Source organism: Jatropha curcas, chromosome 8 (genome assembly GCF_041381405.1).
Source record: "Jatropha curcas cultivar XTBG-Jc1 chromosome 8, XTBG_Jcur_1.0, whole genome shotgun sequence".
In the NCBI taxonomy this organism is placed as follows: domain Eukaryota; kingdom Viridiplantae; phylum Streptophyta; class Magnoliopsida; order Malpighiales; family Euphorbiaceae; genus Jatropha; species Jatropha curcas.
In genome coordinates this window covers 21,015,788-21,039,908 of record NC_143158.1, presented here as the reverse complement: position 1 = coordinate 21,039,908, position 24,121 = coordinate 21,015,788, and the positions used below count along the sequence as shown (strand labels likewise).

Sequence of the window (24,121 nt, the reverse complement as noted above, 5' to 3'; positions counted from 1 at the left end):
CATCACAACATTGGTTTGCTGTGTTTTATGAGCACCACTGAGTTTTATACTCAGCGCGTTGATTTTATCACGCGCAGGTTGGAGATTGTGCTTGCTGCTTAAAGACCTAAAGAGTAGCATCAGAGCTGAAGAGATCTTTTGGTAGTTGATTAGTATTTTATGTAACTAAAAATTTTGGCATGTATAACGATTATATTTTTGGAGACTGTATTATTTAATTTATAACTTAAACATGTTATTGTAAATTATTTTGGTGTATATATATTGGGAGATAAATTTGGAACTTATTTAATGGTTAGAATATTAGACGTTGATATATTTAAATGAATGTATTTTAAGTTATGAATATTATAATGTTATTGAGGAACTATGGAGTTATGAAATTATAGAAGTGCTATTGTGTTGTTATTGGAGTTTGACGGGGTTTGGAGTTTGAATTTGGGAGTGCTTTGTATTCATATGTTTGGCAACTTCTATTTTTAGGGGAAACTCTTGCAGTTTTTCTGTAGGATTCTCCCAAATCATTTTCAAAACAAAATACTATTACTTGCTAAACTTGTGAATACTAAGTCACTTCTAATTCATAATATGATTGTTTGATTTATATGTAGGTTAGGACGGTACCTCCGGCACCGAATGTGGCATCAACCGTTGGGTCTTTCAGGATCGGGCGGTGGGTGTTACATATAAAATAGTTAAGTTTTAATATAATTATTTTTATTTACATATAATTATAGTTTTTATTATAATGATGATTGTAATTCAAATAATTATAATTATAATTATAATGCTACTAATAATATGATAATACATATAATAATAATAATTATTATTATTATTATTATTATTATTATTATTATTATTGTTAAAAATATTTAATTATATTTCTATGACAATGTTAGTCTTATAGATAGATGATTACAATAATAATGCTAGTTATATGGGTAGAAATAATAGATATGATGGTAATACTAGTTATTATCTATGTTGATATATAAGTAATAGATATAATATGTGTAGCTAATACACATGGAATAGCTAAATCATTTCTAATATATGTATATAAAGAATTAATTTCATATATATTTTTTGTACTTATTTTTCTAGTCATTATATAAAAAGTTATAGAATTAACTGCTTCAAATTAAATTCAAATTAGTTTCAGGAAAAAAACCCATGTCAAATTAAATTCAAACTAATAAATAATTATGATATTGGTAGTTATAAAAATTTTCTTTATGGATAGGATTATATACTTATTCCCCTAACACTATGAATAGAGTTTTGTCATTGTAACATAATAACATTATTTATGATTACTTAAGTTTAATCATAGTATTAGATTATAATTGAATCACCGAATGAGGAGTTATTTAAATTCATGCTTTACATAAATTTTTATATAATCAGTAGTATCAAATATTAAAGTATAAGATTACATAAATAACTATAAGAAAATATAATCTAATAATTAGTTTTATAATTAGGTAAAATTAACAATATATTAATATAATTAGATTATCTAAATGAACTATTAAAATGTTAGATTATTCGAATTTCAGGCTTATATCAAAAATTATATTACATTTATAGTTAAATTTATAAATCAGTTTGTTTACAAGTCAATTAAATGAACTAGCTCACGAGCTTAATAAATGAGTTTGTTCACAAGTATATTAAACAAACTAGCTTGTAAGCTAAATATACAAGCCAATTCATGATATTGTTCATGAGCTTATAAAACGAGTATGTTCACGAACCTGTTCGCAAGCATGCTCAACAAGCCTATTTGCGAGCATGCTCAACGAGCATGATTGCGAGCTTATTCATAAGCCCATTCACGAGCTTCATAAATGATACAGTCTGCGAGGCATATCAAGCCAAACTCCCTTATGCTCAAATTTGGTTTGTTTATTTTAATGAGCCTAAAATTTTGTTCAAGTTTGGTTCATTTAGAAATCGAACTCGAATCAAACTGAACTCTTATCGAGTTGAGCCTCGAATAGTTCGCAAAAAGTTTGATTCATTTATAGCCCTAGGGATGGTATCTCTTAAGGTAATGGCAATTGATGTTTCTCTTATATGGCTCTCATGACAAACTCGACAGCCAGTAGGTATTTCCTTTGAGGATCTTATAAACTCGAAAAGGACCCTCCCAATTAGGAGACTATTTGCTATATTCCCTACATTTAGAACCCATCGACAAGATTACTTTCCACACCAAATCTCCTTTTTGGAATGATTTCTTTCAAATTCTTTTGTTGTAGGCCCTGACAACTCTTTTCTTTTATACAGTCATTCTACTGAAAACCTGAAAGCGTGCTTCATCAAGTTCCTCTAGTTCCATTGCTATAGCCTGTGTATAATCATCTAAAGCTAAGCCATTTTATTTTGCCACTCTAAGTGAAGGAACCACAACCTCTAGTGGCAAAACTACATCATGGCCAAAGGTTAATGCAAAAGGACTTGTTTGAGTCGCATTCATTTTTGAAGTATGATATGCCCATAAAGTCTCTAACAATAAATGGTGCCACTCCTTAGGGCTATCCTCAATCATCTTCTGTGGAATATGGATGAACACTTTATTTGACGCTTTCTGCTTGACCATTCGCTTGGTATAATAGGAACTTGAGGTAAGGAGTCTAATACCATAATCCTTTACGAAGTCCTTCACCTCTTGTCTTGTGAACATGGTCCCCTGATCTATTTTAATACTGTGGGGAATGCCAAGCCTGTGGATGATATGCTTTTTGATATATTCCACGACATCTTATTGTTCAACCTTCTTCAAGGGCACTGCCTCCACCCACTTGGTGAAATAATCTGTGGCTACCAAGATAAAGGAATGGCCTTTGGAGGATGCTGGATGAATTTTCCCGATGATGTCCACGGTCCAACCCTAAAAGGGCCACGGCTTCAAGATAAGTTATTATTCTTCTGCTGGGATCCTTTAATATTGACACCCTTTGGCATAGGTGAAGCAATCCTTCAGGATGGTCGGCCAAAAATAGTCGTGTCTCCTGAGGATCTATCTCATTTTGAACCTAACACACGCCTTCGTGACTTGCTTTATAACCTCCACTGCCTTTGAGAATCCAAGGCACCTCAACAATAATCCATAAATGCTTTTCCAGTATAAGATATCCTCTATTAGCACAAAGTGTAAACCTTAAATTTTAATATGATAAGGAGTCTTCCTAGATGGGCACTCTAAATATTTCCTTAGAGGTCTACCCTAATCATATGCAATATTAGACTCAAGGCCAGTATTAAATGATTCAACTGGTATACCTCTTTCCTCAATTGAAGGATTTCTTCTCTTTCTGGTGCACATTGTTTTTTCTATTAGTTCTTCTAAAATCCTCAAACTAGAAGCAATTTGGTCGAGTTCATCTGCTTCCTAATTTTCTTCCCTTGGGACATGTGTGAATGGTACTTCCTTGAAATCATCTAACAATTGGATAACAATTGCAAAGTAAGTTATTGAAGTTGGATTGCAACACTTGTATTCCCCAAGCAATTCTTTGATAACCAACTGAGAATCAATAATGACACATATTTCCTCGGCTCCAAGCTCCCCAAGAATCTCCAAGCCAATGATCAAAGCTTCATACTCCATTTGGTTATTGGTGCATTGGAGATCCATATTAAAGGACATACCAGTCTTCACACCAGTTGGAGATGTAATTACAATACTAGCCCCTGCAAAACTTTTCATGCTAGATCCATCAAATCTGAGGACCCATGGAGCTTTCTCTACATTGTACACCGGTAGATCTTATGGTTCCATTCCCTCTAGCTCAACACACGGATGATCAGCAAGGAAATCAACTATAGTCTATTCTTTCATCGGCTTCTATGGATAATAAATAAGGTTGAATTCTGACAGGGCAATGCACCATTTTCCATTAGATAAAGGTGAGCATTTGGTTCAGCCAATTCAGTTAATTCGGCCAATTCGATTTGGCGAATAAATGTTCGGTTAAAATTTTGATTAACGAAAATTAAAATTTCGGTGATCGGTTAAAAGTTAATTAAACTGAATTAATCAAATTAATCAACTCTCAAAATTACGTCATTTTTTATTAAGTAGATAATAAAATTAAAAATTAAAAACATTTCAATTTTTATTTTGATTAAGTAGTGATTAACAACTTCCGTTAATTTTTGTTTTGGTTAAAGTCGTTAAATCATAAATTCGGTCAGTTAATTAAGTTTTCATTTTCTTTAACTTCGGTATGGTTAATGATCAAAATTAATTCAGTTAAAATGTTTCTGTTAGATTCGGTTATGTTAAAAAAAATTTTTGTTAAAAATTTTACTCAAATTGTGACATCTCGACCCGGCAAAGCGATCCTAAGAGGGCGGCTAGAGCAAAGCTTCTGGCTAGCTTCTAAGATGGCAGGCTAGCTATGGGTAGAGGAATGCGGGACACAGGAATGAATCGAATCATATATCAAAAAGGGGGAAACTAATCATCAGATGTGCCTTTTAGTGGAATGGCTTGAAGAGTTGGAAGAACTCCAGAGTTAATTAGGCTCGCTTAATGAAAATCCTAAGATAGGTGACCTCCTGGAAAATTTTCCATTTCACCCGTGGGAAAAACCGTGCAGGTCTCGCCAATTCAGTATGGGATGGAACTGGTTTGATCCAAAGCAAACAATTCAACTGGTGGTTAGAGTTGGGCGTGACACAAATCAACCGAATTAGCTGAATGCTTACTCCTAAGTTTAGAGAGCGTGTACTTCATTAGATCTGTCTAGGACACTACATATACTCGGGAGTTAATAAGGTAATGCCTTAGCTTAGTACAACTGAAGTACAAAGCCAAGCATCAAAAGTGGTAGAAATATAAAGTTTGAAAGGTATAGCTTTGGTAGGAGGGGCTAATACTGGTGGTTTCATAAGATGCTCTTTCAACTATCAAAAGCCAGCTGGTGCCTCTCCTTCCATCTGAATTCTTTCTCCTGGTGAAGCTTGAGCAAATCAATAAATTCTTTGACTTTCCCCACAAAGTTAGAGATGAATCTAAGGTAATTGACCTGTCCTAAGAACCTCTATAATTCTCTTTTATTTTGAGTCAGTCTTGCTTCCTGAATTGCTTTCGCTTTGTTTTGATCAACCTCAATCCCTCTCTAAGGGACCAGGAAACCTAGAAAACTCCCTGCTTGAACTCCAAAGGCACATTTTAATAGGTTGATTTTCACTTGATGTGCTCGCATCCTCTGAACCCTTTCCTCAGATGCTTTATGTGATCTCTTCTCCTTCCCTTTTTGACTTGATCATGATGTCATTGATGTACACCTCTGTGAAGTGCCCCAGCATGTCATGAAATATATCATTCATGGCCCTTTAGTACGTGGCACCTGTATACTTTAAATCAAGGGCATGACAATCCATTCAAAAATTGTAATAGAACTTGGGCATCTGAAGGCGATCTTCGAAACATCTTTTGGGACAATGAGGATCTAATTATAACCTAAAAGCCATCAAGAAAAGACAAAAGCTCATTATTAGCAACTATATCTATCAACATATCCACAATAGGCATCGCATAAACATGCTTAGGCATTGCCAGATTCAGATGTCTAAAGTCAGTACAGACCCGTAATTTTACATTCTTCTTTACCATAGGTATAATGTTTGACAACCACTGACTGTATCTGGTAGGACAGATGAATCCCGCCTTGAGGAGCTTTTTTATCTCTTTGTTAACCTTCAAGATTACTTCTTCTGACATTCACCTTGGTGGCTGACGATGTGGCTTAAAGTCAGGCTTGATAGGTAATCTATGCTCCACCAAACTCCTCTTTAAGCCACGCATCTCATAGTAGTCCCATGCGAAGCAATCTTTATACTCGTGAAGCAGATTTATGCCTTCTGCTTTACCCTAGGTTTCAACAGGCTGCTAACATATGTTAATCTTGGATCCTTAAGTGTGCTAAGGTTAATTTCTTCTAAGGGATCTTGGACTCCTATAAGAATGTTATCCAACTTTGATGGTGCAAGGCTAAGCTCATGCAACTAGATTTCTTCCCTGAAATCATCTACCGATTCTTCCTCAAAGATCACCTTAGCCCCATCAACTTCTTGTGGCTCTTCCATAGTTAACCTATCAAATAGTTACTGCAAATAAGCTTTGAAGATAGCAGCTGTAGCTGCTGCCATCTCCCCATTAGAATATGATTTTTTAATCATGGAGCTCTGTTACCTCAGGCTCCCACCTCGTCCCCTTATAAGGCATGATGGCTAATAATGGTATTGAACTGACTTCAGAAACATCTAACGAGCTATCAGGAGATGAACTAATATCCTCTAAAACTTCAGTAACTATATACTCAAGCTAATTCAAGGTGCCACCTTCCTTAGAAGAAAAATCTTCTTCAACTCCCACTGCTTCAACTTCCACAGCTTCCCCTCGAGTCCACCCCTTCTGATATATTGGATGGGACTGAAATCCATATCATACAATTGTGCTTCTAGGCATTGGAGTTAGTTTAAAAAGGTTTAAGATCTGCCTACACAACTTCCATATCATCACCTTTCCAAAATAACAAAAACTGATGCAAAGAAGACGACACACACCAGTTGGCATGAATTCAGACCCTTCTTAGTAAAACATTATAACCAGCAATGGACCTAATAATAAAGAACAGTGACAAAGATGTTTTACTATCAATAATAATGTCTACTTCCCATGGTTTTTTACGCACCATCAATAAAAGCCGACACTAAAATGTTGATAGCTGTAAGATCTTGCTTTCTCCTCTCAATAACTAAGAGTGTTTTGAATGGCATTATATTCAACGTTGGTCCATTGTTTATAAGAACCTTTGAAATTATGCTTCCCATCAATGTGTGCAGTTATATATAATGGCTTGATATATTAAGTCATTCTTTCTGTAGGCTTCTCAAGCACCTACTCATTTTGGTTCTCCAGGATTGGAACATTGAATAGTCACTCCACTGCATATCTCTAGTTCCTCAATAGCCGTTCCTCCTGAGGTATACATGTCTCCTTTGGGAACTTCCAAAACTCCAGTGGCAAGACTATTCCTATAATTGCACAACCAAAAGATAAAGATACACAATTAAATAGAAATCTACCTTCTAAAATCTCTTTCTTTGTAGAAATTCCATAGGATTCTACGTCGTCATCTGTGGCTGTACGCCTGAACTTATTTTTCTCATTTTTGCAGTTGGAACTAGCTAAAGTTGCCTTTTACCACTTCTCAAAAACTCTTTTCCTCTACAACCTCCTCTTCTAAGTTCGAGTCAGAAGCTGAGGGAACTTCAGATGTCGCACCAGGATCCATTTCTTGCTTGGTTCAACAGATGGAGGAACAATAAATCTTGATTGGTTCCTTTGAAATTATGGCTCCAAATCTAACTACTTTTGTCTTCACAAGAAAGTAATCAATACATTGACCAGCTACCCTTGGAAACTTTCGCTACAAATGTTGTTGCGATATGTTACATATCTTTGAGAACTTCTAATGAACCTACAGCTTCCTCAACTGATCAATGATACTCAGATCTACTTCCATAACATTGACAGATGCCACAAGTGGGAAAGGATCCTCATCAATCAACATACGCTCTTTGTCATGGAACCTAAAGACTCCTCAGTTAATGCGGTCATGTAGAGTATTCATGAAACTCCAGCAGCTATTAGTATTATGGTTCCATGAGTCATGGTACTTACAGTATTGTTTTCCTTTCATCTCCTCTTTTGTCGATAGCTTATGACCATATGGGAGAGATACAAACTTTTCCTTTAGGAATAAATTGAAGATCTCCTTAGTCTTAGACACATCAAGAGTGAATTTAGTCTTTGAACTGGGGTTCTTCTGAGTTGTTATCTTTATTGGAGCTTCCAAGTTTGGACACACATAGGAACTTGAGTTCACCAAATCTGCCATAGCTATTTCCTAGTGAAGCTCCTAATAATAGTTTCTAATATTTTGCTACCTTAGCTGCTAGCTCATAGAAATATCTAAACTCCACCCCTTGGAATTTCTTTCTCAGCTTGAAGTTCAAGCCTCTCTGAGCCATCTTGACAAATTCGTGTTCAAGTAAGATTACCTTACACCTGTTCCTGAACTTCTTAAACATTGCTATAAATAAATCAGTCATCATTCAACTTCCTTATGTTAATCTAGACAATTCAGCCATACAAACCTTTGGCTCGGCTCTAAGGAACTGGGTATGGAAGAGACGCTCCATTTCATGCCATGAATTTATTGAGTTCCTTAAAGTGTTGAATATCAGGTGAAAGTTATACCTGTCAAAGAGTTAGGAAACAATCGCAACCCATAGTTAGCAAAATTCTCCAAATTAGCGATTTTGCTAGATTAGATGGTGAATCTAGCTATATGTTCCGAGGTCGACTGTCCATCTTCTTTAGGGAACAATGTGAAGTCTGGAGTTATATACCCCCTAAGATAATGGTTCTCTCTATCAATGGTTTATGAATAAGGCTTCATGAATTCTAGGTAACTAACCTGCCTGAGGTTAGACCCATATAGCTCCTACACAGTGTCCCTCAGAACATCCATGGTGACTTGGGAAATTTGAGAAATAGGATTATTGTCGCTTGAGGAACTGTAGTGACACCGGTGTATGTATTCTAGGGACCTATGGTAAAGCCAACTCCTCTTGCTCATTGACTTCCTCCTACACCTGTCAACAACTAAGGAGCATAAGAAGCCTCAGCATGATAGGTACCTGGGTGATTCATAGGACTAGTAGTCCAAAAAAATAAAAATGTTAGGAGTTACTGTAGGCCTGCTAGTGGGGTGGCCTGTCTGGCGTGGTGCTTTTAATGGTGGCGCACCGACTCCTCTCTTTTGTGTGGTGGTTGATACCTCTCTTCAGCAAGAGCATGACCACTGTCAGTGCCCCCTGAGGCGGTTGACCCCCCCTCCTAAGTTCTTTGGCACTTTTGGATGTAGATTCATTCTCCTCAGCGGAAGACTTGTTAGTAGAAGATTGATTAACAAGTGAGTTCACAACATCAATCTTATTTCCAGTGAACTTCTCCTTGAAAATATTCATGGTTTGTAGCAATTTAGCTATCATCTAACTATTATTTCTCTTTTCTTCCAATATCGCCTTCACATTTAAAGAATTAAAGTTAATGATAACATCATCAGATATAGAAGTCATTTTACCTAGATGTTTATTGGGGTCGTTAGAGGCAAGTGCAACTTTTTGGGGATTTTGAGCAGGAGAGTTGATTTCTCCTTCCTCATGAGGAGATGCTCCTCTTTTAGGACTTCCAAGGCCTACTTTTGTAGGTCCTCCTTCCAAATCCAGGTGAAATACGGATGGTTTCTCTCAAAACTCAAGTGAAATACAGAATACATAAAAGTGGTCCCATTGGGCATCCCACTAGAGATTGTTGGTCCCTTCTGAGGAAAGAGTAACAAATCCGTTGGCTGACAGCTTGAATGGAGAATTAATTGCGGGCGTGCAAGATGTGTGAAGGTGCGCTTAATCTAACTTCTAAGCTGTGGGTTTGGATCTATGGTGTACACTTTACTAATTGTGCAATTAAAATAAATTGAGCAGATGAACTTATAAAATAGAGCTTGGATTGTACTGAAATAAAGTAGTGATTACAAAGGAAATAAATGAACAATGCTTGGAAAACAAAATGAAGACAGTTCTTTGAAAATTAAATTGATTGCTTAAAACTGAAGTTGAAATTGTTTGGTTGAATTCGTCAGAGAATTTTTGGTTCCGTTCTACATTATTCTCTTGCTCTTTTTATAGGTTCCACAGGTAGTTACCAAAAAATCCACTAACCACATTCTTGTCATTAGCTCCATTAGTCTCCCACCTTTGTGCGTGAACAACCGCTTAATGAGTGCTCTTCTTACCCAACCGCAGCCTACGTTACTTTATCTCTTTCTTTTTAATTAATTAATTACATAAAGCCAAAATTAATTGAATCCAATGAATGAAAAATCCAATAAGGTTAAACCCAACCTGTACGTCTAAATTTTAAAAATCACAAAATGATCAAATTAATAAATTCGAATATAGATACTGTAGAAAATTTTAATTTAAAATTTTAAATGCATGCAAATTGGATAATTCAAAGCTCGAGAGTATTGGCCTCTCTTTCATCCCTATAACTTGCTTCAGTTTACCTTCTCTCCGTACATAAAAAGGCAATTACCCACGCCTTGCGATTATCTTGCCACCCCTTGTTAAAGCTTCCCACACCCGAACCAAGCGGGTTACTTATCCTCCAGCAGAGGAAAAGAAAAAGAAGAAAAAGAAAAAAAAAAAAAGGCCAGTTTTCTTGTAACCTGAAATCCAAACCAAAGGACACAGTTTCCAAGATTTTTACACGGCTTGGGTGATCTATAATTTTGTATTGACTTGCGTGGACTTCTGGCTTGATACTTCTTTGTTTGGAAACAAATGTAGACACCACAGAAGCCCATAATCTCGTTTCTCTTCGAATCTGTATATACGGGGTCAACATGGGAAAGAAATCTTCTTCTTCAATACTTGCGACTCCTAAGAAAAAGAATGTTTTGATTCGCTTCAATCGGCTAGCACTTCTTATCGTTGGATTCGTCTCCCTCTCCTTGTTCCTTTTGGATCGCCAATCTCTCACTCGAGACCATCAGGTACTTGTTTTATTTTTCCCCTTTTTTTACTTTATTTTTTGGTTCATTTTTCTCAATTTCTTCATCTGCTTCAAAACCTTGGAATTTCAGGTGGAAATATCAAATTTGAATGGAGAATTGGCAGAGTTACACAGTCAGGCAAGTTTTTTTCCCTCATTCTGATAATGTATAATTGGTATATAATTATCTGATACAAAATCCATGGTGTCAGATTGAGGATTTGAAGAGTCAACTAAAAGGTTCAGGGGTAGACTTGACAATTAGTGATAAGAAGAAGAATGAAAAGGAGGAGGATGATCCTATTAGTGTTGAACGAAGAGAGAAAGTTAAAGAGGCTATGCTTCATGCTTGGACTTGCTATGAGAAGTATGCTTGGGGTCATGATGAACTCCAGGTTTCCTTCTATCTCTAGCTCTTTGTTTGTTTTAAGAACATTGGATTGTTAAATTTGCTAAATATGCCAGAGAATGTTGGATTATGAAACCAGGGTTTGATTTAAGTGATTTAAATGTTCTATTGATTTGTTTTATTATATCCATTAACCAAGATGGCGAGAATGATGTAAGAAGTAGGATACAAGGGCTATAGAGTATGGACCATTATGACTTATTGTAATATTACTTGGAGGGTGGAAAATTTTGCTTTGTAATATATGTTCAAAGTTGCTTCATGTTTGTTTGGTTCTGTTGTCATAATAATTCGTTTTTGGTCTTATACGTAAGTGCGGAGATTTCTTCTTTTTGAGGGAGGATAAATGCATGTTGAAAATGGATGTATCTTGATTCTAGTCGGGTAAAGTTTTTTGCTCTAATGCGCATAATATTCTACAAATCAAAGCCTTCTATGACCAATTGGTGTGTCGGTTAGCTAGTTCAGAGGGGTTGCTATATTCATGAGATTGCTTCATCACAGTCTTTGTATCTAGTGATTCCAAATATTTCCAGAAGCTCTTTCCCAAAGATGTCCTGTGTCATTATTGTTCTTCCAACTTGATAGGCCTTTTAGATGAGTTCATCTTAATGTACCTAGGTGGCATATGGGCTGTTTTGAGTGCCGTTTGTGGAGCACGCAGTGGCCAAGGGCTGAGGTATGGTTGTAATGTAGTGTATATTTCTTCCAATGGGCAGGTCAGTCATAGTAATGACTCAATCATTTCTTGAATAGAAGGATCTACTGGCAATTATAATTCTTCTCAATGGAATGCGAGTGTGAAGTTTAAACCAAATATCGGAGTTCTTCATTTCCTTGGTCAATGTCCAATTGAATTTTGCCAGGAGTACTACCTGGATTTGTCTTCTAGAAATTGATTTAGTAAGGACAGTGATACCCATGCCAATTTATGTCATGGACAACAATGGGATAATGGAAATTTTTGATGGCATGATGACTAGGTGGTGGTGATATGCAGCTGAACTTTAATCCTCTGCAAATTAAGAAGGATAGATTGGTGTTATTACATTGAATAAATAATTTTATTTCTGCCATTTGCCACAGGCTGCTTGTAGCAGTATAGGTTTCAGAAAAAGGCATGCATCCTGTTATTGGAATTAAATCTTTGGGACAATTATTCCCTTTTTATACATTTCGAATAATTTGGCCAAAAAAAGTAAAAAATGTTGGTGCTTCTTCTTAAGAAATTCACTAACACCAATGTTCATCTTGCTGGAATAAGCCCAAGCGTAGAAAATGCAGTGCAAAGCGTCAAGATTGGGGTAAATTGTTCCTTTTATTCTATGTTATAATTATAACTGCAATCTTTTTTGTTTATTAAGAAAAGGTTGTAAAACGTATTCCTGTGTTATTTGCATTGGGAATTTGTCATATGAACTGAAGAAAAGGGTTGTCTTCTCATGATACTCTGTTTTCTCTGTCTGTACATGCATATGCACATTTGCTTCTTGAAATGGTGCAGTGTTATTGTTCCACGATATTCAAATCAATATCTTATGGTTTTAGTAATGTCTTTAAATCTCTATCATCTACCTCCTTGGCTCATTACAGATCTTAAATCTGTAACTAATAAGTCAACTCTTATTCTATAACAGCCACAAACACGGAATGGTGTTGACAGCTTTGGTGGACTTGGTGCAACTTTGATAGATTCTCTTGATACATTATTCATAATGGGCCTACACGAGCAGTTTCAAAGAGCTAGAGAGTGAGTTTCTGTTTGCTAAAAGGACATTTGCATTGCCCTTATTTATCCTTTACATTTGTTTTTGAGCTATATGCATCAGCCTATTTGAGGACAGATATGATTAACTTTCTGATGAAGGTTTTTTAAAAGAAGGAATCATAAAGGTTTTTAATTTGATTATTTTCTTCATTTTTTTGACTATTTACCCTAGAGTCTAGACTTGATCATACATAAACTTATTATGTCATATATTGCAGGTGGGTTGCAAACTCTTTGGATTTCAACAAGAATTATGAGGCTAGTGTCTTTGAGACAACCATAAGGTTGCGTCATAAGGTTTTAAACTTTAATGTTATAATTACTTGTTCTTATATTAAGTTGCCATTGGCAGAAATATATGCCATTCCCCATGCATAATTCTATTCTCCGCTTGAATCCAGAGTTGTAGGAGGGCTTCTTAGTGCATATGATCTCTCCAGTGACAAAATTTTTCTTGAAAAGGCTAGAGATATTGCAGATAGGCTTCTGCCTGCATGGAACACACCTTCAGGGATTCCTTATAACACAATTAATTTAGCGCGTGGGGATGCACACAATCCTAGATGGACAGGGGTGAGTTTTGAACTTTGGCTATTCATTGGCTTTTAGAATTATTTTCTTGTGGACTGCACTCTGTTCATTAAGCAGGTTTTGAGTATCCTCTCTTATTCTTAGGTGAAACTTGACTCAAATGTTATTACTCTGACTGCAATACTAGCATGTGGAATGAAAAGTATATTGTAGTTCTACTAGATATATCCTTGATATCAAAATAGCTTCGAACTCAGCTTTTATACTCCATTTGATAAGAGCAACTTAATGGGAAAAGAGTCTGATATTTTCCAAGGCACCTCCTGAAATGAGGTTGTAAACTTGAGAAAAATAAATGAAAAGGATTTTATTGTATCATTTTATCGTGGCCTGACAACCTGTGACTCCACTTTCAGAGTAGGATTCCAGATTCCATCCTAGCCACGAATAGAATTTGATTGTTCGAATCGACTCTTTTTAATTAAGAAAAAAATCTTTCCTTTGTTTGTGCCTTTGATACCGAAGGTAAAGTGGCACCATTCGATTTTTGATGTTGTGGGAGTTCCCAAATCGCGATGGGGGTGAGTTTCTACCCAAGAGTTGGGCACGGGATTGGCTAGAAGGAAAGCTGGGCAGCCCGCAGCTATGAGCTTTTAAGCTAGGAGTTATCCTTTCTTCCGGTTATGAGGATCGAATTTCCGGATGCCTGATAACCTGAGGTAGGAGTGGCAAGAGTGGACTTCCTAAAACGGTAACAACCAGGGATGTCTAGAGAACTTCTCCTCGATTAGCTACAGAAAGAGCTAGAGAGTAGTTTCGTTCTGTCCGGTCTGAGACCGGGTACAGCGTAAGACGGTATCCTAGTGAGCGGAGCAGGCTTAATAGCTAATCCGCGTTGGTAATAAGTTTCTAATTTACTTCTGGCTGAAGGTAAAGTTGAATTTGAGTTGAGTTACTAAAGTAAGTACTGTAGTCAGGTAATCGTACTACACTGCCTTAAAATAGCCTTATATCGATAGATAGAGTGAATGCTATACTCCCCTATGTTATTGGCTTTAAAGCTCGGTATTTAAATGGTCAAAAAATCGATAACTCGAGAAAGAGACTAAAAACTAAAAAAGATATTCCTTCTCAAGTGCGAGAACTTCTATTAGGCTTAAAGGCACAAAAGATAGGATCGAATCCGAAACAGCAAGAGAGGCTGGGAGGAATAGAGCCTTCCAGCAAGCATTAAGAGGAAGCGAGAAGAGTGCAACTTAATAAACAAAAGCGGCATTCTCCCGCTTTCAAAAATTCAGCTTTTGACTAGATTACTACTGGTTTGCTTCTAACTCCCTATGACTGGAGACTGGTTACTTTCTAACAATCTTGCTAGCAATATGGTAGGACCTTAACCCTTTTATTGTTCTTTAATTACATTCCTGCCAACATTATTTTCTCACTTAACCCTTATATTATTCTTTAATTAAATTCTTGCGATAACTTAAAAGTTTATTATCCATTTAGAATTTGTTAAATTAATTTTTTTTAATTTATATAAGTAAAGCTTAATATGACTTTTCCATTGCATTTTTTGAATGCATAATTATAAATGTTTTGAATTTTTAATATTGTATTCTGTATAATTGATGTACGATTGATTTATACATGAAAAATTATTAATGCTTAACTTTCTTTGTTAACTTGATTTGTTTCCATACTTTTTCATTTTTTAAGATCCTGCTAATCAATAAATGCCACGTACCTTCTCTTATAATGTGGAAATCATTAGAATTTGAAAATTTTGGTAGTTCACATACATACATATTACTCTCTCCGTCCCATATTTATAGACATAGTTTGACTTTCATATAGATTAAGAAAATCTAGTCAATATAGTTAAACTATGTTAAGCGAGCTGGCAGATGAGATAAGCGTAGAAATTCACCCGAGTAAGGCCGACTTTTTTGTTTAGTTTTTCCCTAATATACTCCATTGCAATATTAAATGTTGTGTATACAGTGGGGAATATAGTTGTACATTAAACAAGGGTATATTAAGAAATTAAGCAATAAATAATCTTTTAAAAAGGAATAGGACTATATTTTGGGACAAATGAAAACGGAAATTGAGCCTATAGATATGGGAAGGAAGGGGTACTATTAACATTAAGTATTATCAATATGTGCATTTATAATAGACAATTTTATCAATCAAATACTAACTATTTAATGTTGATAATGATTTTTTTTAAGCAAATTAAAGGCTAATATTTTAAACTTATATAAAGCTCTACTAATACCATTTTTAATATTTTTTATGAGTTCAATCAATAAAACAATGGTATTTGACAGCTTATTTAAATCCAAGAATAATAAAACAATAGTATTTGACAGCTTATTTAAACCCAAGAATAATAGTATCTATAAAAATTTAAATTTTTATGACTTTTTTTTTTGTCTAAATTGACTCAAATTAAAATTTCATTTATTGAAATTGCCCATTCTCATTTGAGAAGTATTATATATCTACTAGATTCACAGTAAAAGACTTTTTTTTTTGGTACATTCATATTAAAAGACTTTAATTGAAATGTTAAATGGGTAAAATATTAATTTTTACTCAAAATAATGAGTTTTAAAATTATAAAAGTTACTTAAAGATGATAGATGCGGTATTAATTTTGACCTTTGCTGTATATTTAGATTAGATGTATATATCACTTAATATACATGTAAAAAAAAAAAAAAAAGTTAGTCTACACTATTTCATGTATTTATCTTTTCAACTAATTATGAATATAAATTTTCTTTAATGATTATTTAAATAATACAATGTTTATGAAATTAATTTCATTAACATTAATAATTATATTAATTGTTATTGTTATTTTTTAAAGATATTTTAAAATTATTATAGGTTGACAATAAAATTGTATTGTTAAAAAATTTATAATGAAGTTGTGCCAACTAAGCAAAAATGCACATATATGGATTTACAACCTTATTTGGTTGAAAAAACATATTTGTGCAGTGACAAATATTTTGATGAAACTCTACTAGAAGTAGTATTACCAAACTATATAGACACTATTATGGTTTCTTATATAATTACGTGTGCATGATAATGTCAATATAGTATTCATAATGCAATTTACAAGTTGAATTTCAACAATGTAAAGTATCATGCATAATCTTTTATTACATAATGTTATGTTCCATTATATTATGACACAATTTTAAAATTATTTTTATAAATGTACAATTTATGATAATAAATAGGCGCATTGCGCTGGTTTATGTGCTTGTTAATTATCTAAAATAAAATCACAAATTAAAACATAGTTTGAGTGGAATCTTTTTGTATATCATGAAGTCTTGGGTTTGAATACAACTTTAAAATTACATTTACAAATGTACCTGATCTTTTTTTTTCCTGCTAATCTAATTAATTGGGTTTATTGGATACATCATAAACTAATAACCTACCTTATACCAACAGTACAATAAAATAACAAAAGGAAAATGAAAAAAATAAATGGTGGCAGTCAAAACGACAATTGTATGCCTTGAACATGTACCTCAATTAGGTTGCCCACTTGACCACTCTAGGGGTGGCAGACCTAGTGACTGTTGAGCCTTGAGTGTGAGGCAAACCTGGGGTGCATCTTTAACCAGAACCTCTTGTAGAGCATTGCCTTTTCTTTTTTCTTTTTCCAGTTTTTAATTTAACAGAAACTATGTGCTTTTAGGGAAGTAGCATCCTGGCAGATTCTGGAACAGAGCAGCTTGAATTTATTGCATTATCTCAAAGAACGAATGACTCCAAGTATCAACAAAAGGTAATTGAGTCATGTTTTTTTATGTTACCCAGTAACCGTCTTTGGTTCTTTCACGTGCTCTCTAGATGACTCCCTTGATAAGCATGGTGACGATAGATGTAGAATGCATGTTTTTGTCATGCTCCTTCTATAAGATGTCTTTGCATTCATATTTCAGGCGGAGAATGTAATCAAAGAGCTTCAAAAAACCTTTCCTGCTGATGGTTTGCTTCCTATATATATTAATCCTCACACTGGGACCGCTTCATATTCAGTGATTACATTTGGTGCCATGGGCGATAGGTATTGACTCTTGAAACTTAGGTCATGGATGTTTGAGAGTTGTTGCTTGAAGGCATAGTACAGTCTAGGGGGAATACTGGTGAAGCAGCCCCAACATATGCTAGAACTGAACATGTAGAATTCTTTTTTTGTGGGCTTAAGTATTGGCCATCACATATTAGTTTTATGCAAAGCCATTATCTTAAAGGGCCTTAAATAAATGCTCTTTTAGGCAATGGCTGCCACTATGGCCAGCTTTTACATGATGACAATGGACAAATGGTAACTGACGGTGTTACACTTGAAACCACTATGCCAGCCTTTCCCTCGATCCGCACTTGGGATGAGCATTCAATGGTTTTAACTGGAAAACCGAACCGAACTAATGTAGTTCAGTTTGCTTTATGATTCTGGGTAACTTTGGTTTTTGGTTCATTGTAAAAAAAAGTTAAAAGCCTTGCAAGAATAGTGAAAACTGAACTGAACCGAACCAGTTCGTTTATGTACATAATTCAGTTTCAGTTCAGTGTAGGAAAAAAAGTGTGATCTGATTTTTGGTTTTATCAGTTCAGTTCAGTTTGGGACTGGACCAACCGATTGCACACCCCTAATTTGCATTATTTTTTCAGCATTTTAAATTCTTTTCCAGTAACAGACTGTATGCCGTATTTTTATGTATGTGTTTTTTTTATTCTTTTAAAATTAACAAAAATTGTGAATATAAAGGAATATGAATTTAGTTGTAAGTATTTTGAAATGATAACTTTGTATGAGTTTGTTGTATCATTTTATGAAGTTTTGGCGAATTGACTTCGTCTTAGATGCACCTTGCCAACTTGAAAGTTCACATCTTTGATGGTCATGACTGCTATAACATCCATAGTAGATCATCTAATTCATAACTAAAATTCATTTTATAAACTACTGCTTCATGCATCTAATTCTTTTGTAAATTGAACATCATCGTGCTCAACATAATATTAGAGTTTTACCAAATGGTTTAGTCTTTAATATGCACCTTTGAAATGGATTTCTATTGCTTGAAATAAACTAAATTTATGTAGATGGCCTTTGCAAATTTACCACTTAAGTACCATCGTTGAGTCATAACTAAAATTCATTTTAGAAACTACTGCTTCATGCATCTAATTCTTTTGTAAATTGAACATCATTGTGCTCAACATAATATTAGAGTTTTACCAAATGGTTTAGTCCTTAATATGCAGGACCTTCCAAATTACTAATTTTTTGATTCTCATGTTTGATTGACCATTGAACTTAGTGGCCTACTTTTAAGATAAACCCTAATTAGCGACTTAAGCTTTTGCACCTGCCAACATATTTGCATATTTGTTCTTGCAGCTTTTACGAGTATTTGCTCAAGGTTTGGATTCAGGGGAACAAAACAGAATCTGTAAAGCATTACAGGTATCAAACATGTACTTTTTTTTTCCTTCTATTCATAAGCATGGATGTTTATATGCACTTGAAAATCATGTTTTGTGTGTAAAGCTGCTTAACTACTCATGGCGTGAATAGTGTTGTCACCAATTATCAAGTTTTTCTGTGTAGGTGTTGATCACATCATGTTTCAAAATTGTGAAGTTTCCAAATTGATGTAGGAAAATCCCAAGTAATTGGGTGAGAGTGAGAATTAAGAAAGAAGAGGGAATAGAAAAAAGTAGCGAATAAAGAAGAGAGGAGCTTATTTCTCTTATGTGGTATTAGGCGTATAGCTTTAGTGGATACTAACCTCTTCTTACACTATGGGCCTATGGGTACATTTAGAATGGTTGCTTTGGTACTTTGAAATCAGTGGCTATGTCCACAAGATGTTTGAGAATATGACTACCTAAACTCAGGCATTCTGGAAGGTAAATGGAGTTCAACTTGTTGGATGTGTTATCTGGATTTTTGGCATATTTGGTTAAAGAGAAATGCTAAAATTTTTTCTAGGAATAATACTTGCTAGTTATCAGAGGACTAAATTGTTTCCCAGTTTTAATGTGTTCAACATCTGGAAATTTCATGTGGTGTACTTCTAAGATATTCAAAGGATTGGAGGGTTATGCTTTTCTACTATTTATTTTTTTTGTTCTTTTTCTGACTATTAGGATGGCCTACCCTCTTTCTTATGATATTATTCTTTCTAATCTGTGATGATTAAATAAATTATGGATCGGAAACTAGAGGAAAATGATTTCTTTGTTAGTTAATTCTTAAATAAGATGTAACAGCAGAAAATAGATGGTATTAACTAGATTATAAATTTATTTAAAAATTGGAGAAAACTCATACTTTAAGTTGTTGAAGGTTGAATGAATTCTTATACTTGAAAAGAAGGATAGCTTGAATCTTGGTGAAAATAGGTCTTCAATCTACTCTATAATAATATGCTTGGTTCGCATAGTTCCATTTTTTTTTTTTTTTTTTTTTTTTTTTTTTTTTTTGTATTAATTGCTGTGGTGAAACCTAATTGCATGGACCTATTATCCTTGCACGTCTATGTTAAAATATAATAAAACCTTATTCTGTTAGCCTATTATACTAACAAATCCATGTTCAGAGTTGAATTTAGGATGAAATATGTTGGTTTGACTAATTAATCATTGTAATAACATCACTTTTATTGTTATTGTCTCGTCCATCATCACTGTTATCCCCGATATCTCCATATCGTAATTATTGTGTTCTGAACTGATGACTCAAATCTCAATGTTGACAAAAATCTATGTCAATGAATGCTGTAAACAGAGAAATGTGGGAGACATCAATGAAAGGTCTAAAAAGCTTGGTTCGGAGAACAACACCTTCTTCCTTTGCATACATATGTGAGAAGAGTGGAAATCGGGTCTCTGACAAGGTAGGAAATCTCTAGTCTATTTGATGGTTGAGCTGTTGTGACTTTTCACATCCTCTTTTATGCAGATGGATGAACTAGCCTGTTTTGCTCCGGGCATGCTGGCATTAGGATCTTTTGGTTATGACAATGGAGAGGCCGAAAAAATGTTATCACTTGCGGAGGAGGTATCAAAATTCAAAAGTGGTTACATTAATTTTATGTTGCTATTCTGTGCTTTGATATGGTCAATATTTTGTCAGTTAGGACTGCAATGACTGTAATCTAGGGCTAGTGAAGTACATAGATTAAAGTTTCTTGGATCTGAAATCTCCAATTTTATCCAATCTGTTGCTAGTTGTTTCCCTAACTTGATACATCATGGCATCCTTTGCTGTTTCTTCAACCTGTTTATGTGATTTCTCTATCAAATTTGCATTTCATGCTGATCCTTTGGATCAATACGCCAACATGATTTCTATCTTCATTCCCCTAAAATTTGCATAAGCAATCTCCAGGGTTACTCAAAGACTTTGATTAGAATATCTCCATACAACTGTTTTACAATCTTGTTGGGCACACTTGAAGTCAAAGCCTGAAGTCTGAAGAGCAGAAATTTATTTTATTGTTGAAGCAAATAGTTTCAACCTAGGCACAAAATGTGCACACTTATCCCTGAAGGCCAAACATCGGAAAAAGTGATGTTTTTCTCTTTCTCCCTTATTCAATAGATATTTACATGGGAAGTAGTAATCTTAATCAACACCCCAGCAATATTAACACAGTGGAGTAACTAGTGAAACGAAATACAAATAACTGAGGGGATAAGAGATGTCTAAGGATTTGTGACAGATATGTTATAGTAATCGGAAGAAGTGATGTTCAAATGTGGAGAAGCTAAGTGACTGTACGTGGAGAGTTTACATGAAAACATTATATAATAGTTACCTGTAGGGAGGCTGTATCATGGGTGTTTTCAGGAAGAATTCAGCAACAAAGAAAAGGATGGAAAAAAAAAAAAAATCATTGCTGCTATTATTGTCGTCGTCATCATCATTGCTGATTTTGTTATTATTATTGTTAATTTTTTCATTCAAGAAAGCTTGCCTTTCCCAGACAGAAAGACAACAGCCTTTGATATTTAGACAACCTGAAGAAAGCAAGCAAATTGATTTACCATTAGTTTACTTTTGTCTTTCGGACCATATGGCATTCCCAATCATAGAGGCAGAAGTAGGTGTGCTCTATGCAGGAAAATTTTAGTGACCATGAGGTCTTACTTTTCCAATTTTTATCACTTTCTAACCCATTTGGTTGACTAATGCATCATCATGTTTTTCTTGCAATGTCTATTTCTACATGTATCTTTTTCAATTAAACAGTTAGCTTTTAGTGTGGGTGGCTATGTTTGTTTCAAGTTTCACTGGATTCCTTTTGGTTGTGATGTAGCTTGCTTGGACCTGTTATAATTTCTACCAGTCAACACCTACAAAATTGGCTGGAGAGAACTATTTCTTTCATCCTGGACAGGTTTAATACTCTCTCCTTATGTAGACAACAAGAAGTGACAATAAATATTTTACTTGTTTAACATTTACAGATTATGAAAATTGTAGGACATGACTGTTGGTACTTCGTGGAATATTTTGAGGCCTGAGACGGTTGAGTCCCTCTTTTATCTTTGGCGTCTTACTGGGAATAAGACATACCAAGAATGGGGTTGGAATATTTTCCAAGCATTTGAAAGGAACTCCCGCATAGAGACAGGATATGTTGGACTCAAGGATGTAAGACTTCTCAAACCCGTAGATCATAATGTTAAAATGGATACACTCCTGCGCACGTCGTACTTAAAACACACTCTCGAGTATTGTTAAATGGGAAACAGTCAACAGGCAAAATCATGTCTTGGAAATGCATTACTTGACATTACTAATTGAGGAGAATTTAGTTCTCAATTTCTGAAAGCAGCTGCTTTTCATATAATACTCTTTTGATGTTTATTTTATATAATTGGAATACCAGTAGTAAGAAGCATAGTTGTGAGTGAGTTTGGGTGAAGGTCAACCTTAGTTGGTCTCCAAGTTGTCTCCTAAACTTCCCTTCTTATATTCCCTAATTGACCCAGTCCACTACTAAGTATGCTGTATCTTTGTATTATTTGATTATTTGTGCTTTTGGGTGCATTATTTTGGGCTGTTGGGTTGGTGGGCTAGTTTCATTGCGGTTAGTACTATTGTCTGGCTTTGCATAATGGGTTAGGTATAATTGCATCTTGGTACTTTATCTACTCGGTAGTCATAACTTTTCAGTTGATTCCACTTTTGACTTTTGGTTCCACGTGTTTTGTACCCATACTCTCATTCATTTCACATTTCGAGTTTAAATGAATATTATTGAACTATTCCAATTTTGTTGTTTACATATAATATTTAATGCTGTTCATAATTTGGTCGAGAATACATGCAATGTGAGGAAAGGTATGGAATAGCATAGTTGTCCAATAAAAAATAAAATCAACTTGTATGAATACGTGGAATGTCAAATTTTTGGTAACTACACAGAAGTTATTCAAAATCTGTACATTTTATCTCTTTAATGGGTGCTTTTGCACTAAATTACTGATGAAGCATTCTGATTTTTGGCGCTAAATAACAGTTGCCTATATGTGCAGGTGAATTCAGGTATGAAAGATAATATGATGCAGAGCTTCTTCCTTGCCGAGACACTCAAATATCTCTACCTTCTGTTTTCGCCTCCATCGGTCATCTCTCTAGATGAGTGGGTGTTTAACACAGAAGCCCACCCCCTGAGAATTGTGACTCGTAATGAGAACACTCAGGTTAATACACGACCGGATTTTCCAATCCGGCAACGTGGTAGGAAGGAAGGTCGATTAGAACGCGGTTAATCTATGTCCTCGAAATTTGTGTTAAGGTTCATTTCTTGCCTGCACATGATTAAGGATTTGATGACCAAACATATAGAGGATTCACGTTAACAACAAGTTTTGCAAGCAAGGAGGCTGGGAACTCTTCTCCCGGTGTGCCGTGATGCAACATCTTTCAATTCAAATACAGATGAGCATTGTCTATAATTATTTCTTGCATTTTCTAACAGATGATTTAAAATGTAGATTGTTCTACCAATTTTATGTTATTTAAAAGAACCCCAAATGCATGAATCTAATAATAGTAGTGTTGGGCTCTTGAATTGTGTTTGGATTGAGACTAAGATTATGTGAGTTGTAATGAAATGTTCATGTAATCAAATACATTTCATTTTGATTCACTAAATGGAACCCAAGGTGCTAAAATTTTCACCCTCATTTTTATACACCGGAGCGTTTGAATTTTATTTTTAGCGACTATGTACCTAACTCGCTTGATAATTTTATTTGTTTGTACTTAGTGTTTTTTTTTTTTTTTTTTTTTTTTTTTTTTTTTTTCAGGTTAAGAAATCTTATACTTCATTTGGCTATTATTTTTGTTTTCAAACTGGGCATTTTTTAATATGAAATTATAATGTTCTTTTTTACTTTTTTGAAGAGAGGAAATTATAATGTTGGTGTCAACATTCTAGTGAATTTTTTTGGGGGAAAACGTGCTTATTAACTATCTTGTTTGGATTTCGACTGAAAAATTAAATATATTCCTTTAAAAAAAACACAGAAATTGAACAAACTGGGAATCAGGTGTGAATTTGAGCATCACAATCTCATTGTTGGATTCTTCTAAATGAATTTTTTATCGTCAATTGAAAAGGAAAATATTAAAATGACATTTTTAAATGTAATATTATATATAATCAATAAAAAAAAGTAATTATAAGTTTTTGTTATTAATCAA

The 24,121-nt window shown here is 34.5% G+C and overlaps 3 protein-coding genes across 3 annotated transcripts; 1 reads left to right on the top strand and 2 right to left on the bottom strand.

Moving 5' to 3' along the window:
• Positions 1–2,386: 2,386 nt before the first annotated feature.
• LOC149494321 (uncharacterized) lies at positions 2,387–2,692 on the bottom strand. Its single transcript, XM_089725464.1, has one exon. The coding sequence runs from the start codon at positions 2,690–2,692 to the stop codon at positions 2,387–2,389; it is 306 nt and encodes a 101-aa protein (XP_089581590.1).
• A 2,787-nt stretch (positions 2,693–5,479) lies between these two features.
• LOC149494320 (uncharacterized) lies at positions 5,480–6,105 on the bottom strand. Its single transcript, XM_089725463.1, has 3 exons — positions 6,052–6,105; positions 5,745–5,890; positions 5,480–5,663 (listed from the first exon to the last, which is right to left on the bottom strand). The coding sequence occupies exons 1-3, from the start codon at positions 6,103–6,105 to the stop codon at positions 5,480–5,482; spliced, it is 384 nt and encodes a 127-aa protein (XP_089581589.1).
• A 4,109-nt stretch (positions 6,106–10,214) lies between these two features.
• Positions 10,215–23,609, top strand: LOC149494319 (mannosyl-oligosaccharide 1,2-alpha-mannosidase MNS1-like). The gene is made up of 14 exons (XM_089724851.1): positions 10,215–10,646; positions 10,737–10,784; positions 10,858–11,040; positions 12,692–12,804; positions 13,041–13,106; positions 13,224–13,395; positions 17,084–17,173; positions 17,331–17,455; positions 18,797–18,862; positions 20,189–20,297; positions 20,363–20,461; positions 21,723–21,803; positions 21,890–22,060; positions 22,948–23,609. The coding sequence occupies exons 1-14, from the start codon at positions 10,497–10,499 to the stop codon at positions 23,182–23,184; spliced, it is 1,710 nt and encodes a 569-aa protein (XP_089580977.1). The 5' UTR covers positions 10,215–10,496; the 3' UTR covers positions 23,185–23,609.
• The last annotated feature ends 512 nt before the right edge of the window (positions 23,610–24,121 follow it).

Excerpts from the sequence above, each read along its gene's own strand:
- LOC149494321 (XM_089725464.1), bottom strand. The coding sequence starts at position 2,692 with ATGTTCACAAGACAAGAGGTGAAGGACTTCGTAAAGGATTATGGTATT.
- LOC149494320 (XM_089725463.1), bottom strand. The coding sequence starts at position 6,105 with ATGGAAGAGCCACAAGAAGTTGATGGGGCTAAGGTGATCTTTGAGGAA. Across the intron at positions 5,891-6,051 it reads TGATCTTTGAGGAAGAATCG|GGTAAAGCAGAAGGCATAAA; the intron begins GTAGATGATTTC and ends GTTGAAACCTAG. Across the intron at positions 5,664-5,744 it reads CCACATCGTCAGCCACCAAG|ATACAGTCAGTGGTTGTCAA; the intron begins GTGAATGTCAGA and ends CTGTCCTACCAG.
- LOC149494319 (XM_089724851.1), top strand. The coding sequence starts at position 10,497 with ATGGGAAAGAAATCTTCTTCTTCAATACTTGCGACTCCTAAGAAAAAG. Across the intron at positions 17,174-17,330 it reads ACTCCAAGTATCAACAAAAG|GCGGAGAATGTAATCAAAGA; the intron begins GTAATTGAGTCA and ends TTCATATTTCAG. Across the intron at positions 20,462-21,722 it reads TGTTATCACTTGCGGAGGAG|CTTGCTTGGACCTGTTATAA; the intron begins GTATCAAAATTC and ends GTTGTGATGTAG.